The following is a 22,500-nucleotide window of genomic DNA, read 5'->3' as shown; positions in this document are numbered from 1 at the left end:
ACACACACAACATCAAACACACGCAGCAAACACACAACAGCAAACACACAACATCAAACACACACAGCAAACACACAACAGCAAACACACACGTCAAACACACACATCAAACACACAACATCAAACACACAACATCAAACACACAACATCAAACACACACAGCAAACACACAACAGCAAACACACAACAGCAAACACACACAGCAAACACACAACAGCAAACACACAACAGCAAACACACAACATCAACACACACAGCAAACACACAACATCAAACACACGCAGCAAACACACAACAGCAAACACACACATCAAACACACAACACTGAGAACCTCACCACTGACTCACTGCCACTGCCTGCAAACACACACAGCAAACACACAACATCAACACACACAGCAAACACACAACAGCAAACACACAACACTGAGAACCTCACCACTGACTCACTGCCACTGCCTGCAAACACACACAGCAAACACACAACATCAACACACACAACATCAAACACACGCAGCAAACACACAACAGCAAACACACAACATCAAACACACACAGCAAACACACAACAGCAAACACACACGTCAAACACACACATCAAACACACAACATCAAACACACAACATCAAACACACAACATCAAACACACACAGCAAACACACAACAGCAAACACACAACAGCAAACACACACAGCAAACACACAACAGCAAACACACAACAGCAAACACACACAGCAAACACACAACAGCAAACACACAACAGCAAACACACACAGCAAACACACAACAGCAAACACACACGTCAAACACACAACAGCAAACACACAACATCAACACACACAACATCAAACACACGCAGCAAACACACAACAGCAAACACACAACATCAAACACACACAGCAAACACACAACAGCAAACACACACGTCAAACACACACATCAAACACACAACATCAAACACACAACATCAAACACACAACATCAAACACACACAGCAAACACACAACAGCAAACACACAACAGCAAACACACACAGCAAACACACAACAGCAAACACACAACAGCAAACACACAACAGCAAACACACACAGCAAACACACAACAGCAAACACACAACAGCAAACACACACAGCAAACACACAACAGCAAACACACACGTCAAACACACACGTCAAACACACACGTCAAACACACACATCAAACACACAACATCAAACACACAACATCAAACACACAACATCAAACACACAACAGCAAACACACAACAGCAAACACACACAGCAAACACACACAGCAAACACACAACAGCAAACACACAACAGCAAACACACAACAGCAAACACACACAGCAAACACGCAACAGCAAACACACACGTCAAACACACACATCAAACACACAACATCAAACACACAACAGCAAACACACAGCAAACACACACAGCAAACACACACAGCAAACACACAACAGCAAACACACACGTCAAACACACACAGCAAACACACAACAGCAAACACACAACAGCAAACACACACATCATCAAACACACATCAAACACACAACAGAGCAAACACACATATCAAACACACAACAGCAAACACACATCATCAAACACACACATCAAACACACAAAGCAAACAAACACATCATCAAACACACAAAAACAAACACACACATCAAACACACACACCACTGCCTGTTGGGGGGAAATTATGATCGCAAATTTTTTTTAAAGCTCCGGGTACAGTACTATAAAATACTAAAAATATATAAATATATATATTTATTATAATTAATATATATATATATATATATATATACAAAATAAATATTGGAATATTTTTATGTAAACTAAAAAACGTATTTAAGAAATATAATAATAATAATGCACAGTCTCAAATGGATTTTAAGAAATCTGATTGCAAAAATCTCCAGGTATGATGTACTTGTTTTGCACAATTTGGCAAGATTTTATGATTATATTTCAATACTATAAAATAATAATTTTGATAATACATTATACTAAATTATTCTAAAATACAAAAAAAATTAAGTAAAAACAAAATAAAAATATAACTATTGTAATATTTCAATGTAAAATAAAAAATACTATTTAAGAAAAAATATAATAATAATAATTTATTTTACAGTACAATTGTAAAATTACTAAACTAATATTTATGGCTCTCTTAATTCCTTCATTCTCAGATGTTTTGAACCATAATGCTTTTACTGGGGCAGAAAAAGCTTCTCTTCTGTTGAGCACAGCCGGATTATAAGCATGTCTCATTATAAGATGATTTGTTATGTTATTGTTATGTTATTAGTGTCCCGCGCTCAGAGCAGATGCAGAGAGTGACCGGAGTGATCCCGAGCTGCTCTCGTGCTCATGAACACAGTCACACACTGAGACACGCAGCGATAACACTGCTATCAAACCACACTCATACAGACAACTCAGTTTTACTGTGATTATCCTTAAAGACATATTACGCCCCTCTTCAGAAGATTTAATATAAAAAATTACGGTGTCCCCAGAATGTGTCTGTGAAATTTCAGCTCAAAATACCAGATCATTTATTATAGCTTGTCAAATTTGCCCCTTTTTGGGTGTGAGTGTGACGTTTTTGTGTGTGTGTCCCTTTAAACGCAAATGAGCTTTAGCTCCGCCTCCGTTCAGAAGAGGGCGGAGCCTTCACACGAGCTTCAGAGACTCAGAGCTTCTAACAACACAGGCCAATCTCACTGATCCAGAATCAGAAGTAACAGCAGCGAGTGCAGCCTTACGGAGAGACTCAGGGAGAGCTTCACTTTTACACGTTTCTGAATGTTAGCGGAGACATTTCTGTAGTTGTTGTGCAGTTACACTGAACCATATGGCGTCTCCGTGGGTGTAAACGTGCAGATTAAGAGCCGTTAATATTATAAACGAGCAGATTAAGAGCCGGTAATATTATAAACGTGCAGATTAAGGGCCGGTAACATTATAAACGTGCAGATTAAGGGCCGGTAATATTATAAACGTGCAGATTAAGGGCCGGTAACATTATAAACGTGCAGATTAAGGGCCGGTAACATTATAAACGTGCAGATTAAGGGCCGGTAACATTATAACATTAAGAGCCGGTAATATTATAAACGTGCAGATTAAGGGCCGGTAACATTATAAACGTGCAGATTAAGGGCCGGTAACATTATAAACGTGCAGATTAAGGGCCGGTAACATTATAAACGTGCAGATTAAGGGCCGGTAATATTATAAACGAGCAGATTAAGGGCCGGTAATATTATAAACGAGCAGATTAAGGGCCGGTAACATTATAAACGTGCAGATTAAGGGCCGGTAATATTATAAACGAGCAGATTAAGGGCCGGTAATATTATAAACGAGCAGATTAAGGGCCGGTAACATTATAAACGTGCAGATTAAGGGCCGGTAATATTATAAACGAGCAGATTAAGGGCCGGTAATATTATAAACGTGCAGATTAAGGGCCGGTAACATTATAAACGTGCAGATTAAGGGCCGGTAACATTATAAACGTGCAGATTAAGGGCCGGTAACATTATAAACGTGCAGATTAAGGGCCGGTAACATTATAAACGTGCAGATTAAGGGCCGGTATTATTATAAACGAGCAGATTAAGGGCCGGTAACATTATAAACGTGCAGATTAAGAGCCGGTAATATTATAAACGTGCAGATTAAGGGCCGGTAATATTATAAACGTGCAGATTAAGGGCCGGTAACATTATAAACGTGCAGATTAAGGGCCGGTAATATTATAAACGTGCAGATTAAGGGCCGGTAACATTATAAACGAGCAGATTAAGGGCCGGTAATATTATAAACGTGCAGATTAAGGGCCGGTAACATTATAAACGTGCAGATTAAGGGCCGGTAACATTATAAACGTGCAGATTAAGGGCCGGTAACATTATAAACGTGCAGATTAAGGGCCGGTAACATTATAAACGTGCAGATTAAGGGCCGGTATTATTATAAACGAGCAGATTAAGGGCCGGTAACATTATAAACGTGCAGATTAAGGGCCGGTAATATTATAAACGTGCAGATTAAGAGCCGGTAACATTATAAACGAGCAGATTAAGGGCCGGTAACATTATAAACGTGCAGATTAAGGGCCGGTAATATTATAAACGTGCAGATTAAGGGCCGGTAACATTATAAACGAGCAGATTAAGGGCCGGTAACATTATAAACGTGCAGATTAAGGGCCGGTAACATTATAAACGAGCAGATTAAGGGCCGGTAATATTATAAACGTGCAGATTAAGGGCCGGTAACATTATAAACGAGCAGATTAAGAGCCGGTAATATTATAAACGTGCAGATTAAGAGCTGGTAATATTATAAACGTGCAGATTAAGGGCCGGTAACATTATAAACGAGCAGATTAAAAGCCGGTAATGTTATAAACGTGCAGATTAAGAGCCGGTAACATTATAACATTAAGAGCCGGTAATATTATAAACGTGCAGATTAAGGGCCGGTAATATTATAAACGTGCAGATTAAGGGCCGGTAACATTATAAACGAGCAGATTAAAAGCCGGTAATATTATAAACGTGCAGATTAAGAGCCGGTAACATTATAACATTAAGGGCCGGTAACATTATAAACGTGCAGATTAAGAGCCGGTAATATTATAAACGTGCAGATTAAGAGCCGGTAATATTATAAACGTGCAGATTAAGGGCCGGTAACATTATAAACGTGCAGATTAAGAGCCGGTAACATTATAAACGTGCAGATTAAGAGCCGGTAATATTATAAACGTGCAGATTAAGGGCCGGTAATATTATAAACGTGCAGATTAAGAGCCGGTAATATTATAAACGTGCAGATTAAGGGCCGGTAACATTATAAACGAGCAGATTAAGAGCCGGTAATATTATAAACGAGCAGATTAAGGGCCGGTAACATTATAAACGTGCAGATTAAGAGCCGGTAATATTATAAACGTGCAGATTAAGAGCCGGTAACATTATAAACGTGCAGATTAAGGGCCGGTAACATTATAAACGTGCAGATTAAGGGCCGGTAACATTATAAACGTGCAGATTAAGGGCCGGTAACATTATAAACGTGCAGATTAAGGGCCGGTAACATTATAAACGTGCAGATTAAGGGCCGGTAACATTATAAACTTGCAGATTAAGGGCCGGTAACATTATAAACTTGCAGATTAAGGGCCGGTAACATTATAAACTTGCAGATTAAGGGCCGGTAACATTATAAACGTGCAGATTAAGGGCCGGTAACATTATAAACGTGCAGATTAAGGGCCGGTAACATTATAAACGTGCAGATTAAGGGCCGGTAACATTATAAACGTGCAGATTAAGGGCCGGTAACATTATAAACGAGCAGATTAAGGGCCGGTAACATTATAAACGTGCAGATTAAGGGCCGGTAATATTATAAACGTGCAGATTAAGAGCCGGTAACATTATAAACGTGCAGATTAAGGGCCGGTAACATTATAAACGTGCAGATTAAGGGCCGGTAACATTATAAACGAGCAGATTAAGGGCCGGTAACATTATAAACGAGCAGTTAAGGGCCGGTAACATTATAAACGAGCAGATTAAGGGCCGGTAATATTATAAGCGAGCAGATTAAGGGCCGGTAATATTATAAACGAGCAGATTAAGAGCCGGTAATATTATAAACGAGCAGATTAAGGGCCGGTAACATTATAAACGTGCAGATTAAGGGCCGGTAACATTATAAACGTGCAGATTAAGGGCCGGTAACATTATAAACGTGCAGATTAAGGGCCGGTAACATTATAAACGTGCAGATTAAGGGCCGGTAACATTATAAACGTGCAGATTAAGGGCCGGTAACATTATAAACGTGCAGATTAAGGGCCGGTAATATTATAAACGAGCAGATTAAGGGCCGGTAACATTATAAACGTGCAGATTAAGGGCCGGTAATATTATAAACGTGCAGATTAAGGGCCGGTAATATTATAAACGTGCAGATTAAGGGCCGGTAATATTATAAACGAGCAGATTAAGGGCCGGTAACATTATAAACGTGCAGATTAAGGGCCGGTAATATTATAAACGTGCAGATTAAGGGCCGGTATTATTATAAACGAGCAGATTAAGGGCCGGTAACATTATAAACGTGCAGATTAAGGGCCGGTAACATTATAAACGAGCAGATTAAGGGCCGGTAATATTATAAACGAGCAGATTAAGGGCCGGTAACATTATAAACGAGCAGATTAAGGGCCGGTAATATTATAAACGAGCAGATTAAGGGCCGGTAACATTATAAACGAGCAGATTAAAAGCCGGTAATATTATAAACGTGCAGATTAAGAGCCGGTAACATTATAAACGAGCAGATTAAGGGCCGGTAACATTATAAACGTGCAGATTAAGGGCCGGTAACATTATAAACGTGCAGATTAAGGGCCGGTAATATTGTAATAAGATCCTCTTCATACATCAGAAGGAGAGCGAAATCTGATCGGCTTATTGTTTGACATGCTCTCAGAGAAAGGCCCACCAGAACACAGTTACTGGGTTTCACTTTTCACGTGTTCTGGGTTGGTCGAAGCACCGGGACCCGATTATAGCACTTACACACGGAGAAACTCAGATTTCCATGATATGTCCCTTTTAAAATGCACTGGAGTCAGTGGATAACAGTGACTTCTCGTCAGTTGAGTGGGTTTGTGTGGTCTTTAGTAAGGTGATCTGCTTCATGTGTAGTGTTGTGTGTGTTCACACAGGTGACTGAACCGCAGTAATGCCTGATTGCTGAGCACTTAGATTAAGTGTCTGGCCCACCTGCACACACACACACACACACACACACACACACACACACACACACAAGCGTCTGACTGTCACTCACACACACTCTCTCTGAGCTCATATCAGCTCATCGGGCGACAGCACTTTCCATGTGCTTTAAAAGCTCTCTCTCTCTCTCTCTCTCTCTCTCTCTCTCAGTGCCGTGGGCAAACACTAGCCCGGCGGGTCGTTTGAGCCGGCAGAAAGCGTGACACCCCTCTTTAAACCGGTCTGGCATGTAAGTGGTTAAACTAGGGCCATTTGTGCTGACCTCTCTTGACCTGCGCTGACAGTAGCCCAGCGCTGGAATCCAGCACACGCATTACACACAGAACACACACAGCACAGAAGCACTTAGACAGGAATTCCCTGGACAAAAGCAGCGTGAGTGTGCTGTGAGGATTACAGGGGTGTGTGTGACCTTTAGGGCAGCATTGAGTCCTGCCATCTCAGCACTTACACGTCTACTGGTGATCTGGGTCACGCTCATACCTCTGTCCAAACACCTCAGCAATACCAGCGCTCGATCAATCGCATCCACAATAAAAGTTTGTGTTTTCACACTATATGTGTGTGTGTGCTGTGTATAATTATTTTGTATATATAAATACACATACATGCATGTATACATTTAAGAAAAATGTGTTATTTATATATAAAATATTTATAAATTTATAAATTATGTATAAATATATTCAGTATATACATGCAAATATTTCTTAATTATATATGCATTTGTGTGCATTTATATTCAAAATAATTATACACATTACACACACACGCACATATATTTTGTAAACACAAACTTTTATTTTGGATGCGATTAATCGTTGCCCAACACAAGTATATATGTGGTCAAATAATATATATAATTTATAAGTGGTCGGCAGATATATCAGCCTATATCTACCATTTCATAATTATGGGCGTTGGTCGATGAGTTTTTCTTTAGTGTCTGAAGCAAGACTTTTATTTTGACAGCGCTGAGATGCACACGAGCTCCCATTCCCCGTCTTCATTCGCTCAGTGCCTTTATTTTGCAGAAATTATTAGAAATAAAATACTATGAAAAAATGGCGGCAGGGATTCCCCCGAGAGGAAGTGCTTAGGGAAGTTTGCAAGTGCATGTCTAAAAGTGGACTGGAAGTGACCTGTCAATCACAGCTGATGAGGTCAAAGGTGATCTGACCTGTCACTCACAGCTGATGAGGTCAAAGGTGATCTGACCTGTCAATCACAGCTGATGAGGTCAAAGGTGATGTGACCTGTCAATTACAGCTGATGATGTCAAAGGTGATCTGACCTGTCAATCACAGCTGATGAGGTCAAAGGTGATCTGACCTGTCACTCACAGCTGATGAGGTCAAAGGTGATCTGACCTGTCACTCACAGCTGATGAGGTCAAAGGAGATCTGACCTGTCAATCACAGCTGATGAGGTCAAAGGTGATCTGACCTGTCACTCACAGCTGATGAGGTCAAAGGAGATCTGACCTGTCAATCACAGCTGATGAGGTCAAAGGTGATGTGACCTGTCAATCACAGCTGATGAGGTCAAAGGAGATCTGACCTGTCAATCACAGCTGATGAGGTCAAAGGTGATCTGACCTGTCACTCACAGCTGATGAGGTCAAAGGAGATCTGACCTGTCAATCACAGCTGATGAGGTCAAAGGTGATCTGACCTGTCAATCACAGCTGATGAGGTCAAAGGAGATCTGACCTGTCAATCACAGCTGATGAGGTCAAAGGAGATCTGACCTGTCACTCACAGCTGATGAGGTCAAATGTGATCTGACCTGTCAATCACAGCTGATGAGGTCAAAGGTGATCTGACCTGTCAATCACAGCTGATGATGTCAAAGGTGGTGTGACCCGTCAATCACAGCTGATGAGGTCAAAGGTGATCTGACCTGTCAATCACAGCTGATGATGTCAAAGGTGGTGTGACCCGTCAATCACAGCTGATCTGACCACTCGACAGACACGTCCTGCTGATCGGAGAGACACACACACACACACACACACACACACACACACACACACACACACACACACACACACACACACACACACACACACACACGAGCAGTGGTGATTTACTCAATTCAGCTGCTGTTCTTTCATTCTATCACAATCTTTTTAAATCACACCTCTATCAAACTCATAAGCTCTTTTCCAAAGTCTGCGAGCGGTGCAACAGTTCATGTCATCGTGTGCTAGAAGTACGACACCTGCTATAACAGCAGTAATTACTCTCCCTCATGTTGTTCAACCCCGTAAGACTTCTTCTGAACACAAATCAAGATATTTTTTATTAAATCTGAGAGCTGGATCACTCCTCCATTAGCCTGGTAATGCCAAACTCTGCTACTTCCCTTTGCTTCGTAAAGAGAGTCTGGCATGGCATAATTGAAAAGTGTTTTCTTTATCGCGGGGGGGGGGGGGGGGGCGCTTGTCTGAAGTATAAATTCATTGGTTACCCGTAAGCCAATCACATAACGTTTGGTTATGACGCGTGTTATTCGCCAGCTCAGCCGCATCGAACTTCCACTGTAAACACATGTATGATGCGAAAACAAAACCATCGAGCGAAATACCGGCGTGAACATGAGCCGAGGTTGCTGCCGCTTAACCGGATCCTCCATGAGTGCAGCCAAGGGGGACGCAATCACAACTACCGCCTTACCGGCCTTTTCCCTGCCCAGTTTCTCACTGACGATCGGTAATAGTTGATAAATTAAACTTTTCCCAAAACCTGTCGGGAGTAGGGCCACAACATCACCTCCATTCAAAATGTTTACCAAACACTCTTCTTGTTCGGGCTTCAGTTTGCAAATGCCAGGAATATTCTCCACAACAGGGCGAATTGCATCCGGTGTCTCCATATCCGCGGTCGTTTTCGATTTCCCCAATCTTAAACTCGGCGCTTAGCGTCTACGTCACGGCTCTCAGCCCGCCCTCTGTTCGTTGATTGGCCGGCTGTTTTCATGCCGGAGGAAACTGAGAGACATGTCGATGTCTCAGACTGAGTTCAGAAGCGAACTGAAATAGAGCGGAAGTACGAAGTCTGACTACTCCTCCATAGGCTTCTAAGGGATTGAAACCTGCCGGCCCAAAAGTCATGAAAGACATCGTTAAAATAGTCCAAGTGATACATCTACATCTACTTCCTTTCATGAGCACCAGCAAGATTTTGACATTTGGTATTGAAATAATATCACAATACCATAATAAAATTAGTTTTTTCTCCTACTCCTAAAGAGTAAGGGCCAGATTTACTAAACCGGGCATTAGCGTGAGAGCGCAATTCCACATCTGTGACCCCGGACCACAACACCAGTCACATGGGTCCATTTTCTGAAACTGGATTTAAAGATTTATACATCATCTGGAAGCTGAATAAATAAGCTTTCCATTGATGTGTGGTTTGTTAGGATAGGATATTTGGCTGAGATACAACTATTAGAAAAAAAAAATTATACATTGAGAAAATCTCCTTTAAAGTTGTGCATTTGTGTGTGCGATTGTGTATATTTATAGTAGGAGATTTATAAAATATCTTCATGGAACATGATCTTTACTTAATATCCTAATGAGTTTTGGCATAAAAGAAAAATCGATAATTTTTATCGATGTGTATGTGTGTGTGTGTGTGTGTGTGTGTGTGTGTGTGTGTGTGTGTGTGTGTGTGTGTGTGTGTGTGTGTGTGACAGTATCAGGAAGAAGGAAGGTCATACCCATAGAGTCCAGCACGAACTGGTCCTGTGTGACGGCCAGAGGAGGCTGAACACACACCGTCATCTTCGGGCTCGCCACCGCAGAACGGCTCTTTATCCTCACCTGAGAGAGAAGCGCACACACACACACACACACACACACACACACACACACACACACACACACACACACACACACACACACTCTTTATCATCACCCGAGATTGAAGCACACACACAAGATCCGATTTTTTCGCCTCATGACAGCCAATGTCAAAACCAACCACATGACAGTTGAATGTAATGTTCACCCATAAAGCTAAGTCCTTTCTTAAGTTTGATAATTAATCTGCTATGTCATGTTTATGACACATTTATGACAGGTTGTGATGTCTTCGTAATGTCAAGTTGTCATAACCAAGACATCTCAAACAATGTCATATTTGCATTAAAAATCTCATAATTGAGCGAATGACACTTGATAACAGTTGTCATAAACATGCATAAACCCTCCTTCATATTCATGACATGTGTCCTGTGTCCTGTTATGATTATGAAGGTGTCATATAGCAGGGCCATTCAAAACCAGGGTCTGCCATGTGGAGAGTAAAACCATCACTGAAAATCATTTTGGGCGGGAGTGAATGTAAACGCAGACGTCTGACTCCAGTGGTGTCTGGAGTGAGTGTGAGCTGGCGGGACAGAGGATGTGATGTGTGCCTGAAGAGGTCAGAGGTCAGATCTACAGCAGAAGAGCTGGTGCTCACCTGGACGGAGACGGACGGGACCGGCAGGCCGCTCATCTCCGCTATCAGCGCGCACTGGGGAGAGAAGAGAGCATTAGCATTAGCACAACTCAAGTACACTGCAGGAAGTGTGCGCACTGCATACTGAGACTGTACACTGTGCACTGAGACTGAACACTGAGACTGAGACTGTACACTGAGACTGAGACTGAACACTGAGACTGAGACTGAACACTGTACACTGTGCACTGAGACTGAACACTGAGACTGTACACTGTGCACTGAGACTGAACACTGAGACTGAGACTGTACACTGAGACTGAACACTGAGACTGAGACTGAACACTGAGACTGTACACTGAGACTGAACACTGAGACTGTACACTGTGCACTGAGACTGAACACTGAGACTGAGACTGAACACAGACTGAACACTGAGACTGTACACTGTGCACTGAGACTGAACACTGAGACTGAGACTGTACACTGAGACTGAACACTGAGACTGAGACTGTACACTGAGACTGTACACTGAGACTGTACACTGTGCACTGAGACTGTACACTGAGACTGTACACTGAGACTGAACACTGAGACTGAGACTGTACACTGAGACTGTACACTGAGACTGTACACTGAGACTGAGACTGTACACTGAGACTGAACACTGAGACTGAACACTGAGACTGAGACTGTACACTGACACTGTACACTGAGACTGAGACTGTACACTGAGACTGAGACTGTACACTGTGCACTGAGACTGTACACTGAGACTGTACACTGAGACTGTACACTGAGACTGTACACAGTACACTGAGACTGAGACTGAACACTGTACACTGAGACTGTACATTGTACACTGAGACTGTACACTGTACACTGAGACTGTACACTGTACACTGAGACTGAGACTGTACACTGAGACTGAACACTGAGACTGTACACTGTACACTGAGACTGAGACTGTACACTGAGACTGAACACTGAGACTGTACACTGAGACTGAGACTGTACACTGTGCACTGAGACTGAGACTGTACACTGAGACTGTACACTGTACACTGAGACTGTACACTGTACACTGAGACTGAGGCTGTACACTGAGACTGTACACTGTACACTGAGACTGTACACTGTACACTGAGACTGAGACTGTACACTGTACACTGAGACTGAGACTGTACACTGAGACTGAACACTGAGACTGAGACTGTACACTGTACACTGAGACTGAGACTGTACACTGAGACTGAACACTGAGACTGAGACTGTACACTGAGACTGAGACTGTACACTGTGCACTGAGACTGAGACTGTACACTGAGACTGTACACTGTACACTGAGACTGTACACTGAGACTGAGGCTGTACACTGAGACTGTACACTGAGACTGAGACTGAACACTGTACACTGAGACTGTACACTGTACACTGAGACTGTACACTGAACACTGAGACTGTACACTGTACACTAAGACTGAGACTGTACACTGAGACTGTACACTGAGACTGAGGCTGTACACTGAGACTGTACACTGTACACTGAGACTGAGGCTGTACACTGTACACTGAGACTGAGGCTGTACACTGAGACTGTACACTGAGACTAAGGCTGTACACTGAGACTGTACACTGTACACTGAGACTGAGGCTGTACACTGAGACTGAGGCTGTACACTGAGACTGTACACTGTACACTGAGACTGTACACTGTACACTGAGACTGAGGCTGTACACTGAGACTGTACACTGAGACTGAGGCTGTACACTGAGACTGTACACTGTACACTGAGACTGAGACTGTACACTGAGACTGAGGCTGTACACTGAGACTGTACACTGTACACTGAGACTGAGGCTGTACACTGAGACTGAGGCTGTACACTGAGACTGAGGCTGTACACTGAGACTGTACACTGTACACTGAGACTGAGACTGTACACTGAGACTGAGGCTGTACTCTGAGACTGAGGCTGTACACTGAGACTGAGACTGTACACTGTACACTGAGACTGAGGCTGTACACTGAGACTGTACACTGTACACTGAGACTGTACACTGTACACTGAGACTGTACACTGAGACTGAGGCTGTACTCTGAGACTGAGGCTGTACACTGAGACTGAGACTGTACACTGTACACTGAGACTGAGGCTGTACACTGAGACTGTACACTGTACACTGAGACTGAGACTGTACACTGAGACTGAGGCTGTACTCTGAGACTGAGGCTGTACACTGAGACTGAGACTGTACACTGTACACTGAGACTGAGGCTGTACACTGAGACTGTACACTGTACACTGAGACTGAGACTGTACACTGAGACTGAGGCTGTACTCTGAGACTGAGGCTGTACACTGAGACTGAGACTGTACACTGAGACTGTACACTGTACACTGAGACTGAGGCTGTACACTGAGACTGAGGCTGTACACTGAGACTGAGGCTGTACACTGAGACTGTACACTGTACACTGAGACTGAGACTGTACACTGTACACTGAGACTGTACACTGAGACTGAGACTGTACACTGTACACTGAGACTGAGGCTGTACACTGAGACTGTACACTGTACACTGAGACTGAGACTGTACACTGAGACTGAGGCTGTACTCTGAGACTGAGGCTGTACACTGAGACTGAGACTGTACACTGAGACTGAGGCTGTACACTGAGACTGAGGCTGTACACTGAGACTGAGGCTGTACACTGAGACTGAGGCTGTACACTGAGACTGTACACTGTACACTGAGACTGAGACTGTACACTGTACACTGAGACTGTACACTGAGACTGAGACTGTACACTGTACACTGAGACTGAGGCTGTACACTGAGACTGTACACTGTACACTGAGACTGAGGCTGTACACTGAGACTGAGGCTGTACACTGAGACTGAGGCTGTACACTGAGACTGTACACTGTACACTGAGACTGAGACTGTACACTGTACACAGAGACTGTACACTGAGACTGAGACTGTACACTGTACTCTGAGACTGAGGCTGTACACTGAGACTGAGACTGTACACTGTACACTGAGACTGAGGCTGTACACTGAGACTGTACACTGTACACTGTACACTGAGACTGTACACTGTACACTGAGACTGTACACTGAGACTGAGGCTGTACTCTGAGACTGAGGCTGTACACTGAGACTGAGACTGTACACTGTACACTGAGACTGAGGCTGTACACTGAGACTGTACACTGTACACTGAGACTGAGACTGTACACTGAGACTGAGGCTGTACTCTGAGACTGAGGCTGTACACTGAGACTGAGACTGTACACTGTACACTGAGACTGAGGCTGTACACTGAGACTGTACACTGTACACTGAGACTGAGACTGTACACTGAGACTGAGGCTGTACTCTGAGACTGAGGCTGTACACTGAGACTGAGACTGTACACTGAGACTGTACACTGTACACTGAGACTGAGACTGTACACTGAGACTGAACACTGAGACTGAGACTGTACACTGAGACTGAACACTGAGACTGTACACTGTGCACTGAGACTGAACACTGAGACTGAGACTGAACACTGAGACTGAACACTGAGACTGTACACTGTGCACTGAGACTGAACACTGAGACTGAGACTGTACACTGAGACTGAACACTGAGACTGAGACTGTACACTGAGACTGTACACTGAGACTGTACACTGTGCACTGAGACTGTACACTGAGACTGTACACTGAGACTGAACACTGAGACTGAGACTGTACACTGAGACTGTACACTGTGCACTGAGACTGTACACTGAGACTGTACACTGAGACTGAACACTGAGACTGAGACTGTACACTGAGACTGTACACTGAGACTGAGACTGTACACTGAGACTGAACACTGAGACTGAACACTGAGACTGAGACTGTACACTGACACTGTACACTGAGACTGAGACTGTACACTGAGACTGAGACTGTACACTGTGCACTGAGACTGTACACTGAGACTGTACACTGAGACTGTACACTGAGACTGTACACAGTACACTGAGACTGAGACTGAACACTGTACACTGAGACTGTACACTGTACACTGAGACTGTACACTGTACACTGAGACTGTACACTGTACACTGAGACTGAGACTGTACACTGAGACTGAACACTGAGACTGTACACTGTACACTGAGACTGAGACTGTACACTGAGACTGAACACTGAGACTGTACACTGAGACTGAGACTGTACACTGTGCACTGAGACTGAGACTGTACACTGAGACTGTACACTGTACACTGAGACTGTACACTGTACACTGAGACTGAGGCTGTACACTGAGACTGTACACTGTACACTGAGACTGTACACTGTACACTGAGACTGAGACTGTACACTGTACACTGAGACTGAGACTGTACACTGAGACTGAACACTGAGACTGAGACTGTACACTGTACACTGAGACTGAGACTGTACACTGAGACTGAACACTGAGACTGAGACTGTACACTGAGACTGAGACTGTACACTGTGCACTGAGACTGAGACTGTACACTGAGACTGTACACTGTACACTGAGACTGTACACTGAGACTGAGGCTGTACACTGAGACTGTACACTGAGACTGAGACTGAACACTGTACACTGAGACTGTACACTGTACACTGAGACTGTACACTGAACACTGAGACTGTACACTGTACACTAAGACTGAGACTGTACACTGAGACTGTACACTGAGACTGAGGCTGTACACTGAGACTGTACACTGTACACTGAGACTGAGGCTGTACACTGTACACTGAGACTGAGGCTGTACACTGAGACTGTACACTGAGACTAAGGCTGTACACTGAGACTGTACACTGTACACTGAGACTGAGGCTGTACACTGAGACTGAGGCTGTACACTGAGACTGTACACTGTACACTGAGACTGTACACTGTACACTGAGACTGAGGCTGTACACTGAGACTGTACACTGAGACTGAGGCTGTACACTGAGACTGTACACTGTACACTGAGACTGAGACTGTACACTGAGACTGAGGCTGTACACTGAGACTGTACACTGTACACTGAGACTGAGGCTGTACACTGAGACTGAGGCTGTACACTGAGACTGAGGCTGTACACTGAGACTGAGGCTGTACACTGAGACTGTACACTGTACACTGAGACTGAGACTGTACACTGAGACTGAGGCTGTACTCTGAGACTGAGGCTGTACACTGAGACTGAGACTGTACACTGTACACTGAGACTGAGGCTGTACACTGAGACTGTACACTGTACACTGAGACTGTACACTGTACACTGAGACTGTACACTGAGACTGAGGCTGTACTCTGAGACTGAGGCTGTACACTGAGACTGAGACTGTACACTGTACACTGAGACTGAGGCTGTACACTGAGACTGTACACTGTACACTGAGACTGAGACTGTACACTGAGACTGAGGCTGTACTCTGAGACTGAGGCTGTACACTGAGACTGAGACTGTACACTGTACACTGAGACTGAGGCTGTACACTGAGACTGTACACTGTACACTGAGACTGAGACTGTACACTGAGACTGAGGCTGTACTCTGAGACTGAGGCTGTACACTGAGACTGAGACTGTACACTGAGACTGTACACTGTACACTGAGACTGAGGCTGTACACTGAGACTGAGGCTGTACACTGAGACTGAGGCTGTACACTGAGACTGTACACTGTACACTGAGACTGAGACTGTACACTGTACACTGAGACTGTACACTGAGACTGAGACTGTACACTGTACACTGAGACTGAGGCTGTACACTGAGACTGTACACTGTACACTGAGACTGAGACTGTACACTGAGACTGAGGCTGTACTCTGAGACTGAGGCTGTACACTGAGACTGAGACTGTACACTGAGACTGAGGCTGTACACTGAGACTGAGGCTGTACACTGAGACTGAGGCTGTACACTGAGACTGAGGCTGTACACTGAGACTGTACACTGTACACTGAGACTGAGACTGTACACTGTACACTGAGACTGTACACTGAGACTGAGACTGTACACTGTACACTGAGACTGAGGCTGTACACTGAGACTGTACACTGTACACTGAGACTGAGGCTGTACACTGAGACTGAGGCTGTACACTGAGACTGAGGCTGTACACTGAGACTGTACACTGTACACTGAGACTGAGACTGTACACTGTACACAGAGACTGTACACTGAGACTGAGACTGTACACTGTACTCTGAGACTGAGGCTGTACACTGAGACTGAGACTGTACACTGTACACTGAGACTGAGGCTGTACACTGAGACTGTACACTGTACACTGTACACTGAGACTGTACACTGTACACTGAGACTGTACACTGAGACTGAGGCTGTACTCTGAGACTGAGGCTGTACACTGAGACTGAGACTGTACACTGTACACTGAGACTGAGGCTGTACACTGAGACTGTACACTGTACACTGAGACTGAGACTGTACACTGAGACTGAGGCTGTACTCTGAGACTGAGGCTGTACACTGAGACTGAGACTGTACACTGTACACTGAGACTGAGGCTGTACACTGAGACTGTACACTGTACACTGAGACTGAGACTGTACACTGAGACTGAGGCTGTACTCTGAGACTGAGGCTGTACACTGAGACTGAGACTGTACACTGAGACTGTACACTGTACACTGAGACTGAGGCTGTACACTGAGACTGAGGCTGTACACTGAGACTGTACACTGAGACTGAGGCTGTACACTGAGACTGAGGCTGTACACTGAGACTGTACACTGTACACTGAGACTGAGACTGTACACTGAGACTGAACACTGAGACTGAGACTGTACACTGAGACTGAGCACTGAGACTGAGACTGTACACTGTACACTGTACACTGAGACTGAGGCTGTACACGAGTTATATAGTGTGTTCAGTGTAAGTGGTGAAGTGTGTCTGGCTGTAGCCTGCAGGCATTAGCATTAGCATATAGAGTGATATAGTGTGTGTACCGAGAGCTGGTCGAGCTGAGACGAGACGACAGCGGTCACACTGAGCTCTTCTTCTGTCTCGGCCCTCGGCACGATATCTGCACAAACATCACACACAAACACACTTTCAGATCGACGACTATATTCCAATCTGACTTATTGTAATGCAATTAGCGTCAATCATGCAAAGCACACAGACTAGATCAGATCCAGCACTGCTAACATTACAGCACATCTGAGCCTCATCAAACGCCCTGCAACCAGACTACAGTTACACAGACACACTTAGCAGTTTGTGCACATGTGAAGCTCAAAGCCATGTTTGTTTCGTCTCGCGTCTCTGCCTCCGTCTTTCTGCAGGGTATTGATTCATACAAATGAATATTTGCATCCTCTTGTTCACTTTTAATCCCTATATTCGCATCCTTTAATGCAGTAAAGTAGAAAAACGCTGTAGATAACAGAAATCATTAATTATCTTTATGTTTTTAGATTTTGTAAATGAGTAATATCGGTCAACACAACAGTCAGTTATTTGTGGTTCAGAACTGACTGCTTCCTACAGACATGTTGTATCTTGTGGTTTCAGTTTTTATCGTTACTGACGTTCAACTTTAACAAAAGGCTTCAGTTTCGCTTTAAATTCGTTTAGGCTTGGTGTTTATTATAAGTGCTGTATATAATAAATGCCCCTATGATTTATGTTTATTTTAAATTATGTTTACTTTTTCTGTATACCATTATATTTGAACAATCTTAAAGTCCCCCTGTGGTGTAAATCCAGCGTTTAATGTTGTTTATGTGTCTATGTGGTGTTTTTAATACGCTTTAAGACACACCATGTGTAAGTTCATAAGTCGACAGCATTGCTGAGTATTTCCTCCTTAACCCTCTGGGCTTCTTCGTAAATGGGTTACACTTAGCTTCCTCCCGGTCAAAAACGGACGAAGCCTTAAAATGTAACTTTACTTCTTCCCAGGATAACCATTCAAATATATTTTTGTTCTATAATATTTTCTGATTATTATTTAGAATTTTTAGAATTTTTTATGATACTTTGCATTAATTATATAATTTTTATGAGCTATTTTTTCCATTAGAATTAATATACATATTTTTATTTTATATATATATATTTTTTTTTCAATAAATACAACATTTCACATCAAAATAGAGTGTCAGCTTAATAAAAAAAAAAAATTCAAGTAGAAGAGCGCCACCTAGTGGCTTTAAAAATAGTTACATGTGTGCAATGTCCTGTACAGCCTGCAGGCTGCCTATAGCTTCCTATATAAATACATAGAAAGGCTTTTTGATTCTTTTTGTTGGTTTAGACATGATTTCTCAATCTTATTCGATTTTTTTATTTAAATATACATTTAGATATTCTAAAAGACTAATTATTTATTTTTTTTAACAAATTTTTTAAGATAAGTATTAGGTTTTGCGTTATGATTACAATCAAACTATAGCATTTGGTTAGAAAGGGAACACAATGCAAACATTTTTGTTACTCAGTATTTGATCATTCAAATAATTTAACAAAAAAAGGGATGGTTAGTGATAATTCAAAACACTTCATACAGACATTTTGCAATAAATTGGTATTTTTTATTAATTTTAATTCAATAAGTAGTAATAACTTCAGAAGGGAACAGCAATTGTGATGAACGTAAATAAACAAAATAAATAACAGCAAACAATCATTTACTAGGTTAAAAAATAAAATGTTAATAATAATAATAATAATAACAATAATAAACATTATTTTAACTATATACATACAAACTGTAATTATTTGTAATTCTGTTGTAGTCTTGCCAGTTTATGTGTGTGTGTGTGTGTGTGTGTGTGTGTGTGTGTGTGTGTGTGTGTGTGTGTGTGTGTGTGTGTGTGTGTGTGTGCGTGCGTGCGTGCGTGTGTGTGTGTGTGTGTGTGTGTTGCATTTGAGTGACAGTCTTTTGTATTTTTTATTTATAAATTTTTGCATATTCTCAAATATATGCAAAAATTGCTGTTGCAGTCTTACCAGTTAATCTCTCTCTCTCTCTCTCTCTCTCTCTCTCTCTCTCTCTCTGTGTGTGTGTGTGTGTGTGCGTGCATGCGTGTGTGGGTGTGAGTGCGCATTTGAGCAAGATTTTTTTCTCATTTATTGATTTTATTTTTCATATTCTACAAATTTGCTGTTGCAGTCTTGCCAGTTTATCTGTGTATGTGTGTGTGTTTGTGTGCGTGTGTGTGTGTGTGTGTGTGTGTGGGGTGATCTTATTTGCACTCTTGATGTTCTAGAGTGTCACCCCTTCATTGCTGTACACTTTTTTTCGGCACAGTTGCTGATCTGTAGCTTGTACCAGCAAAAGTTTATCTGAGTTTTCCTATTTTTTCGTATTTCCCATTCATTTCCTATGTCTGTCATTTTTGACCGGGAGGAAGCTAAGTGTGACTTTTTTTTTTACGACCCTTTAACAAATCAGAATCATCTCCTTGATTTTTTTGTGTGTTCATATAGGTAATACATGAAAAGTCACCAAGTTTCAGCCCGATCCGATCAAGCAAAAAAATTAAACATTTCAAAACGTAACAGTTTTCGGTCATTTTTGACCGAAGAAGCCCAGAGGGTTAAAACTGCAGTGAACCAAAGACAGTCTCAAAAACACGGTTTGAAATCGCTGGTGTTTCTGACGTCACAAACGACCTTGTAACTAATCAGATCAACGTGTGATCGTCAACCAGTGGATCTCTGAGCTGAGTGAGTGAGTGGAGGCGGGGCTCATCTGCATATTCATAGAGCCGCGCATACTAAATGAGGCGAGGGTGTCGAGTTACATTCAAGATATTTTAAGACATGAAGAATATTTTTACAAGAAAAAAACGTTTAAGAAAGCGAAAAAAAAGGTTTTTCGCTCCATCTCAACAAAACAATTTAGATGTGGTGTGACTTATATTCAGCTGTGGCTTTTTTCCTCAAACTGTGTCAATCTGGACTCGATTGTGATTGTTAGGTTATGATAATATTGGTATAATATTGCTGTGATATTCTCTTTTCCTCCGGACCACTCGGCCACGGTAACATTAGCAGTAAACATGGACTGATTCAAAGGTGGAAAACATTACTACATTTTGCTAAAGTCTTAGGTTACACACATATAAAGATGCTGACCCGGTCATAAAGGCTCTGCTTGGATCAGGCATTGAGTTTATCGATCTGAGCTTTGTCTGTGTGTGGAGCGTACACTACCTTGTGTTTTGGTGGCCTCGCGGATGAGCTTCTGCAGCCTCTTCATCTCGCTGTCCAGCTCCTCGTAGTTCACCTCTCGGGCCTCCACTTTCGGTGCGGTGAAGAAGGACGGGTCGGTTCCCATGTATGAGCAGTGGAGACGTCCATCAGAGCTCAGCGTCACCACCACACCCTTCAGCTCCCTCACACACACACACACACATGTAACCACAGCAATACAGATAGCAGCTAACATGTACATGCTGTTTTCTCCTGTGGTGTCGCACATTAATATTTAAATGCACAAATATTCCATGTAATCTCTCTATTAATATGAGCCTGTGAAAACTAGTGCGTCACAACGACAGCTTGGTGGCGATCAAACACGATGCCGAACTAATAATCCGTTCTGAATAGTTTCGCCTATCCACGTTTTTGCTCTGCCGTGAATTATGGGAGTATCGTCCATTAAACTGTAAACAATCGGGGACTGCCAATGAAAATAAAATAAAAGTTTGTTTAAATAATACAGTAGTATATGTGTGTATTCTGTGTATAATTATTTTGTATATATAAATACACACACATGCATGTATATACCCTGAACAAAATTATAAACGCACTTTTGTTTTTGCCCCCATTTTTCATTGAACTCAAAGATCCCCGAGAGTGCTGCGCATCCATCTACACATTTTTTGTTAATCTTTTATCATATATCTTGGAGTAACGCAATAATATTGTATCGTGAGTTCAGAATTGTGATATGTATCGAATCGTGACATGAGGGAATCGTTACACCCCTACTGTGATCTGTAATTATACGACTTGTTCAGTCCAACTAACGGATTAGAAGTATTTGTAGTGCAACCTTATTATTTGAGATGGTTTGTTTCAGTGTTTTTGAGTGGACGTTCCCTGAACCGAGAGTGCTGCGCATCCATCTACACCCAGCAGACGTGTTTGGGAGAGGTGGACACTGGCAGGCATCAGACCTGGGTCGCCTCTGCTAAC

The 22,500-nt window shown here is 42.7% G+C and overlaps 1 protein-coding gene across 1 annotated transcript in view; it reads right to left on the bottom strand.

The window, feature by feature from the left end:
* Positions 1 to 22,500, bottom strand: part of bbs9 (Bardet-Biedl syndrome 9) — a gene marked incomplete at its 3' end in the record, with an annotated part of 64,970 nt that overhangs the window by 13,935 nt on the left and 28,535 nt on the right. Inside the window, exons 10-13 of the mRNA XM_056243765.1 lie at positions 21,511 to 21,692; positions 18,294 to 18,370; positions 11,323 to 11,376; positions 10,577 to 10,679 (exon numbers count right to left, since the gene is read on the bottom strand). Coding sequence (XP_056099740.1) covers positions 10,577 to 10,679; positions 11,323 to 11,376; positions 18,294 to 18,370; positions 21,511 to 21,692 — 416 coding nt within the window. The remainder of the gene's footprint in view (positions 1 to 10,576; positions 10,680 to 11,322; positions 11,377 to 18,293; positions 18,371 to 21,510; positions 21,693 to 22,500) is intronic.

The sequence above is a fragment of the Rhinichthys klamathensis genome, unplaced genomic scaffold (genome assembly GCF_029890125.1).
Source record: "Rhinichthys klamathensis goyatoka isolate OS25496 unplaced genomic scaffold, OSU_Roscu_1.1 h1tg000844l_1, whole genome shotgun sequence".
NCBI classification, from domain to species: Eukaryota; Metazoa; Chordata; class Actinopteri; order Cypriniformes; family Leuciscidae; genus Rhinichthys; species Rhinichthys klamathensis.
This window is presented reverse-complemented; position numbering and strand designations above follow the sequence as displayed.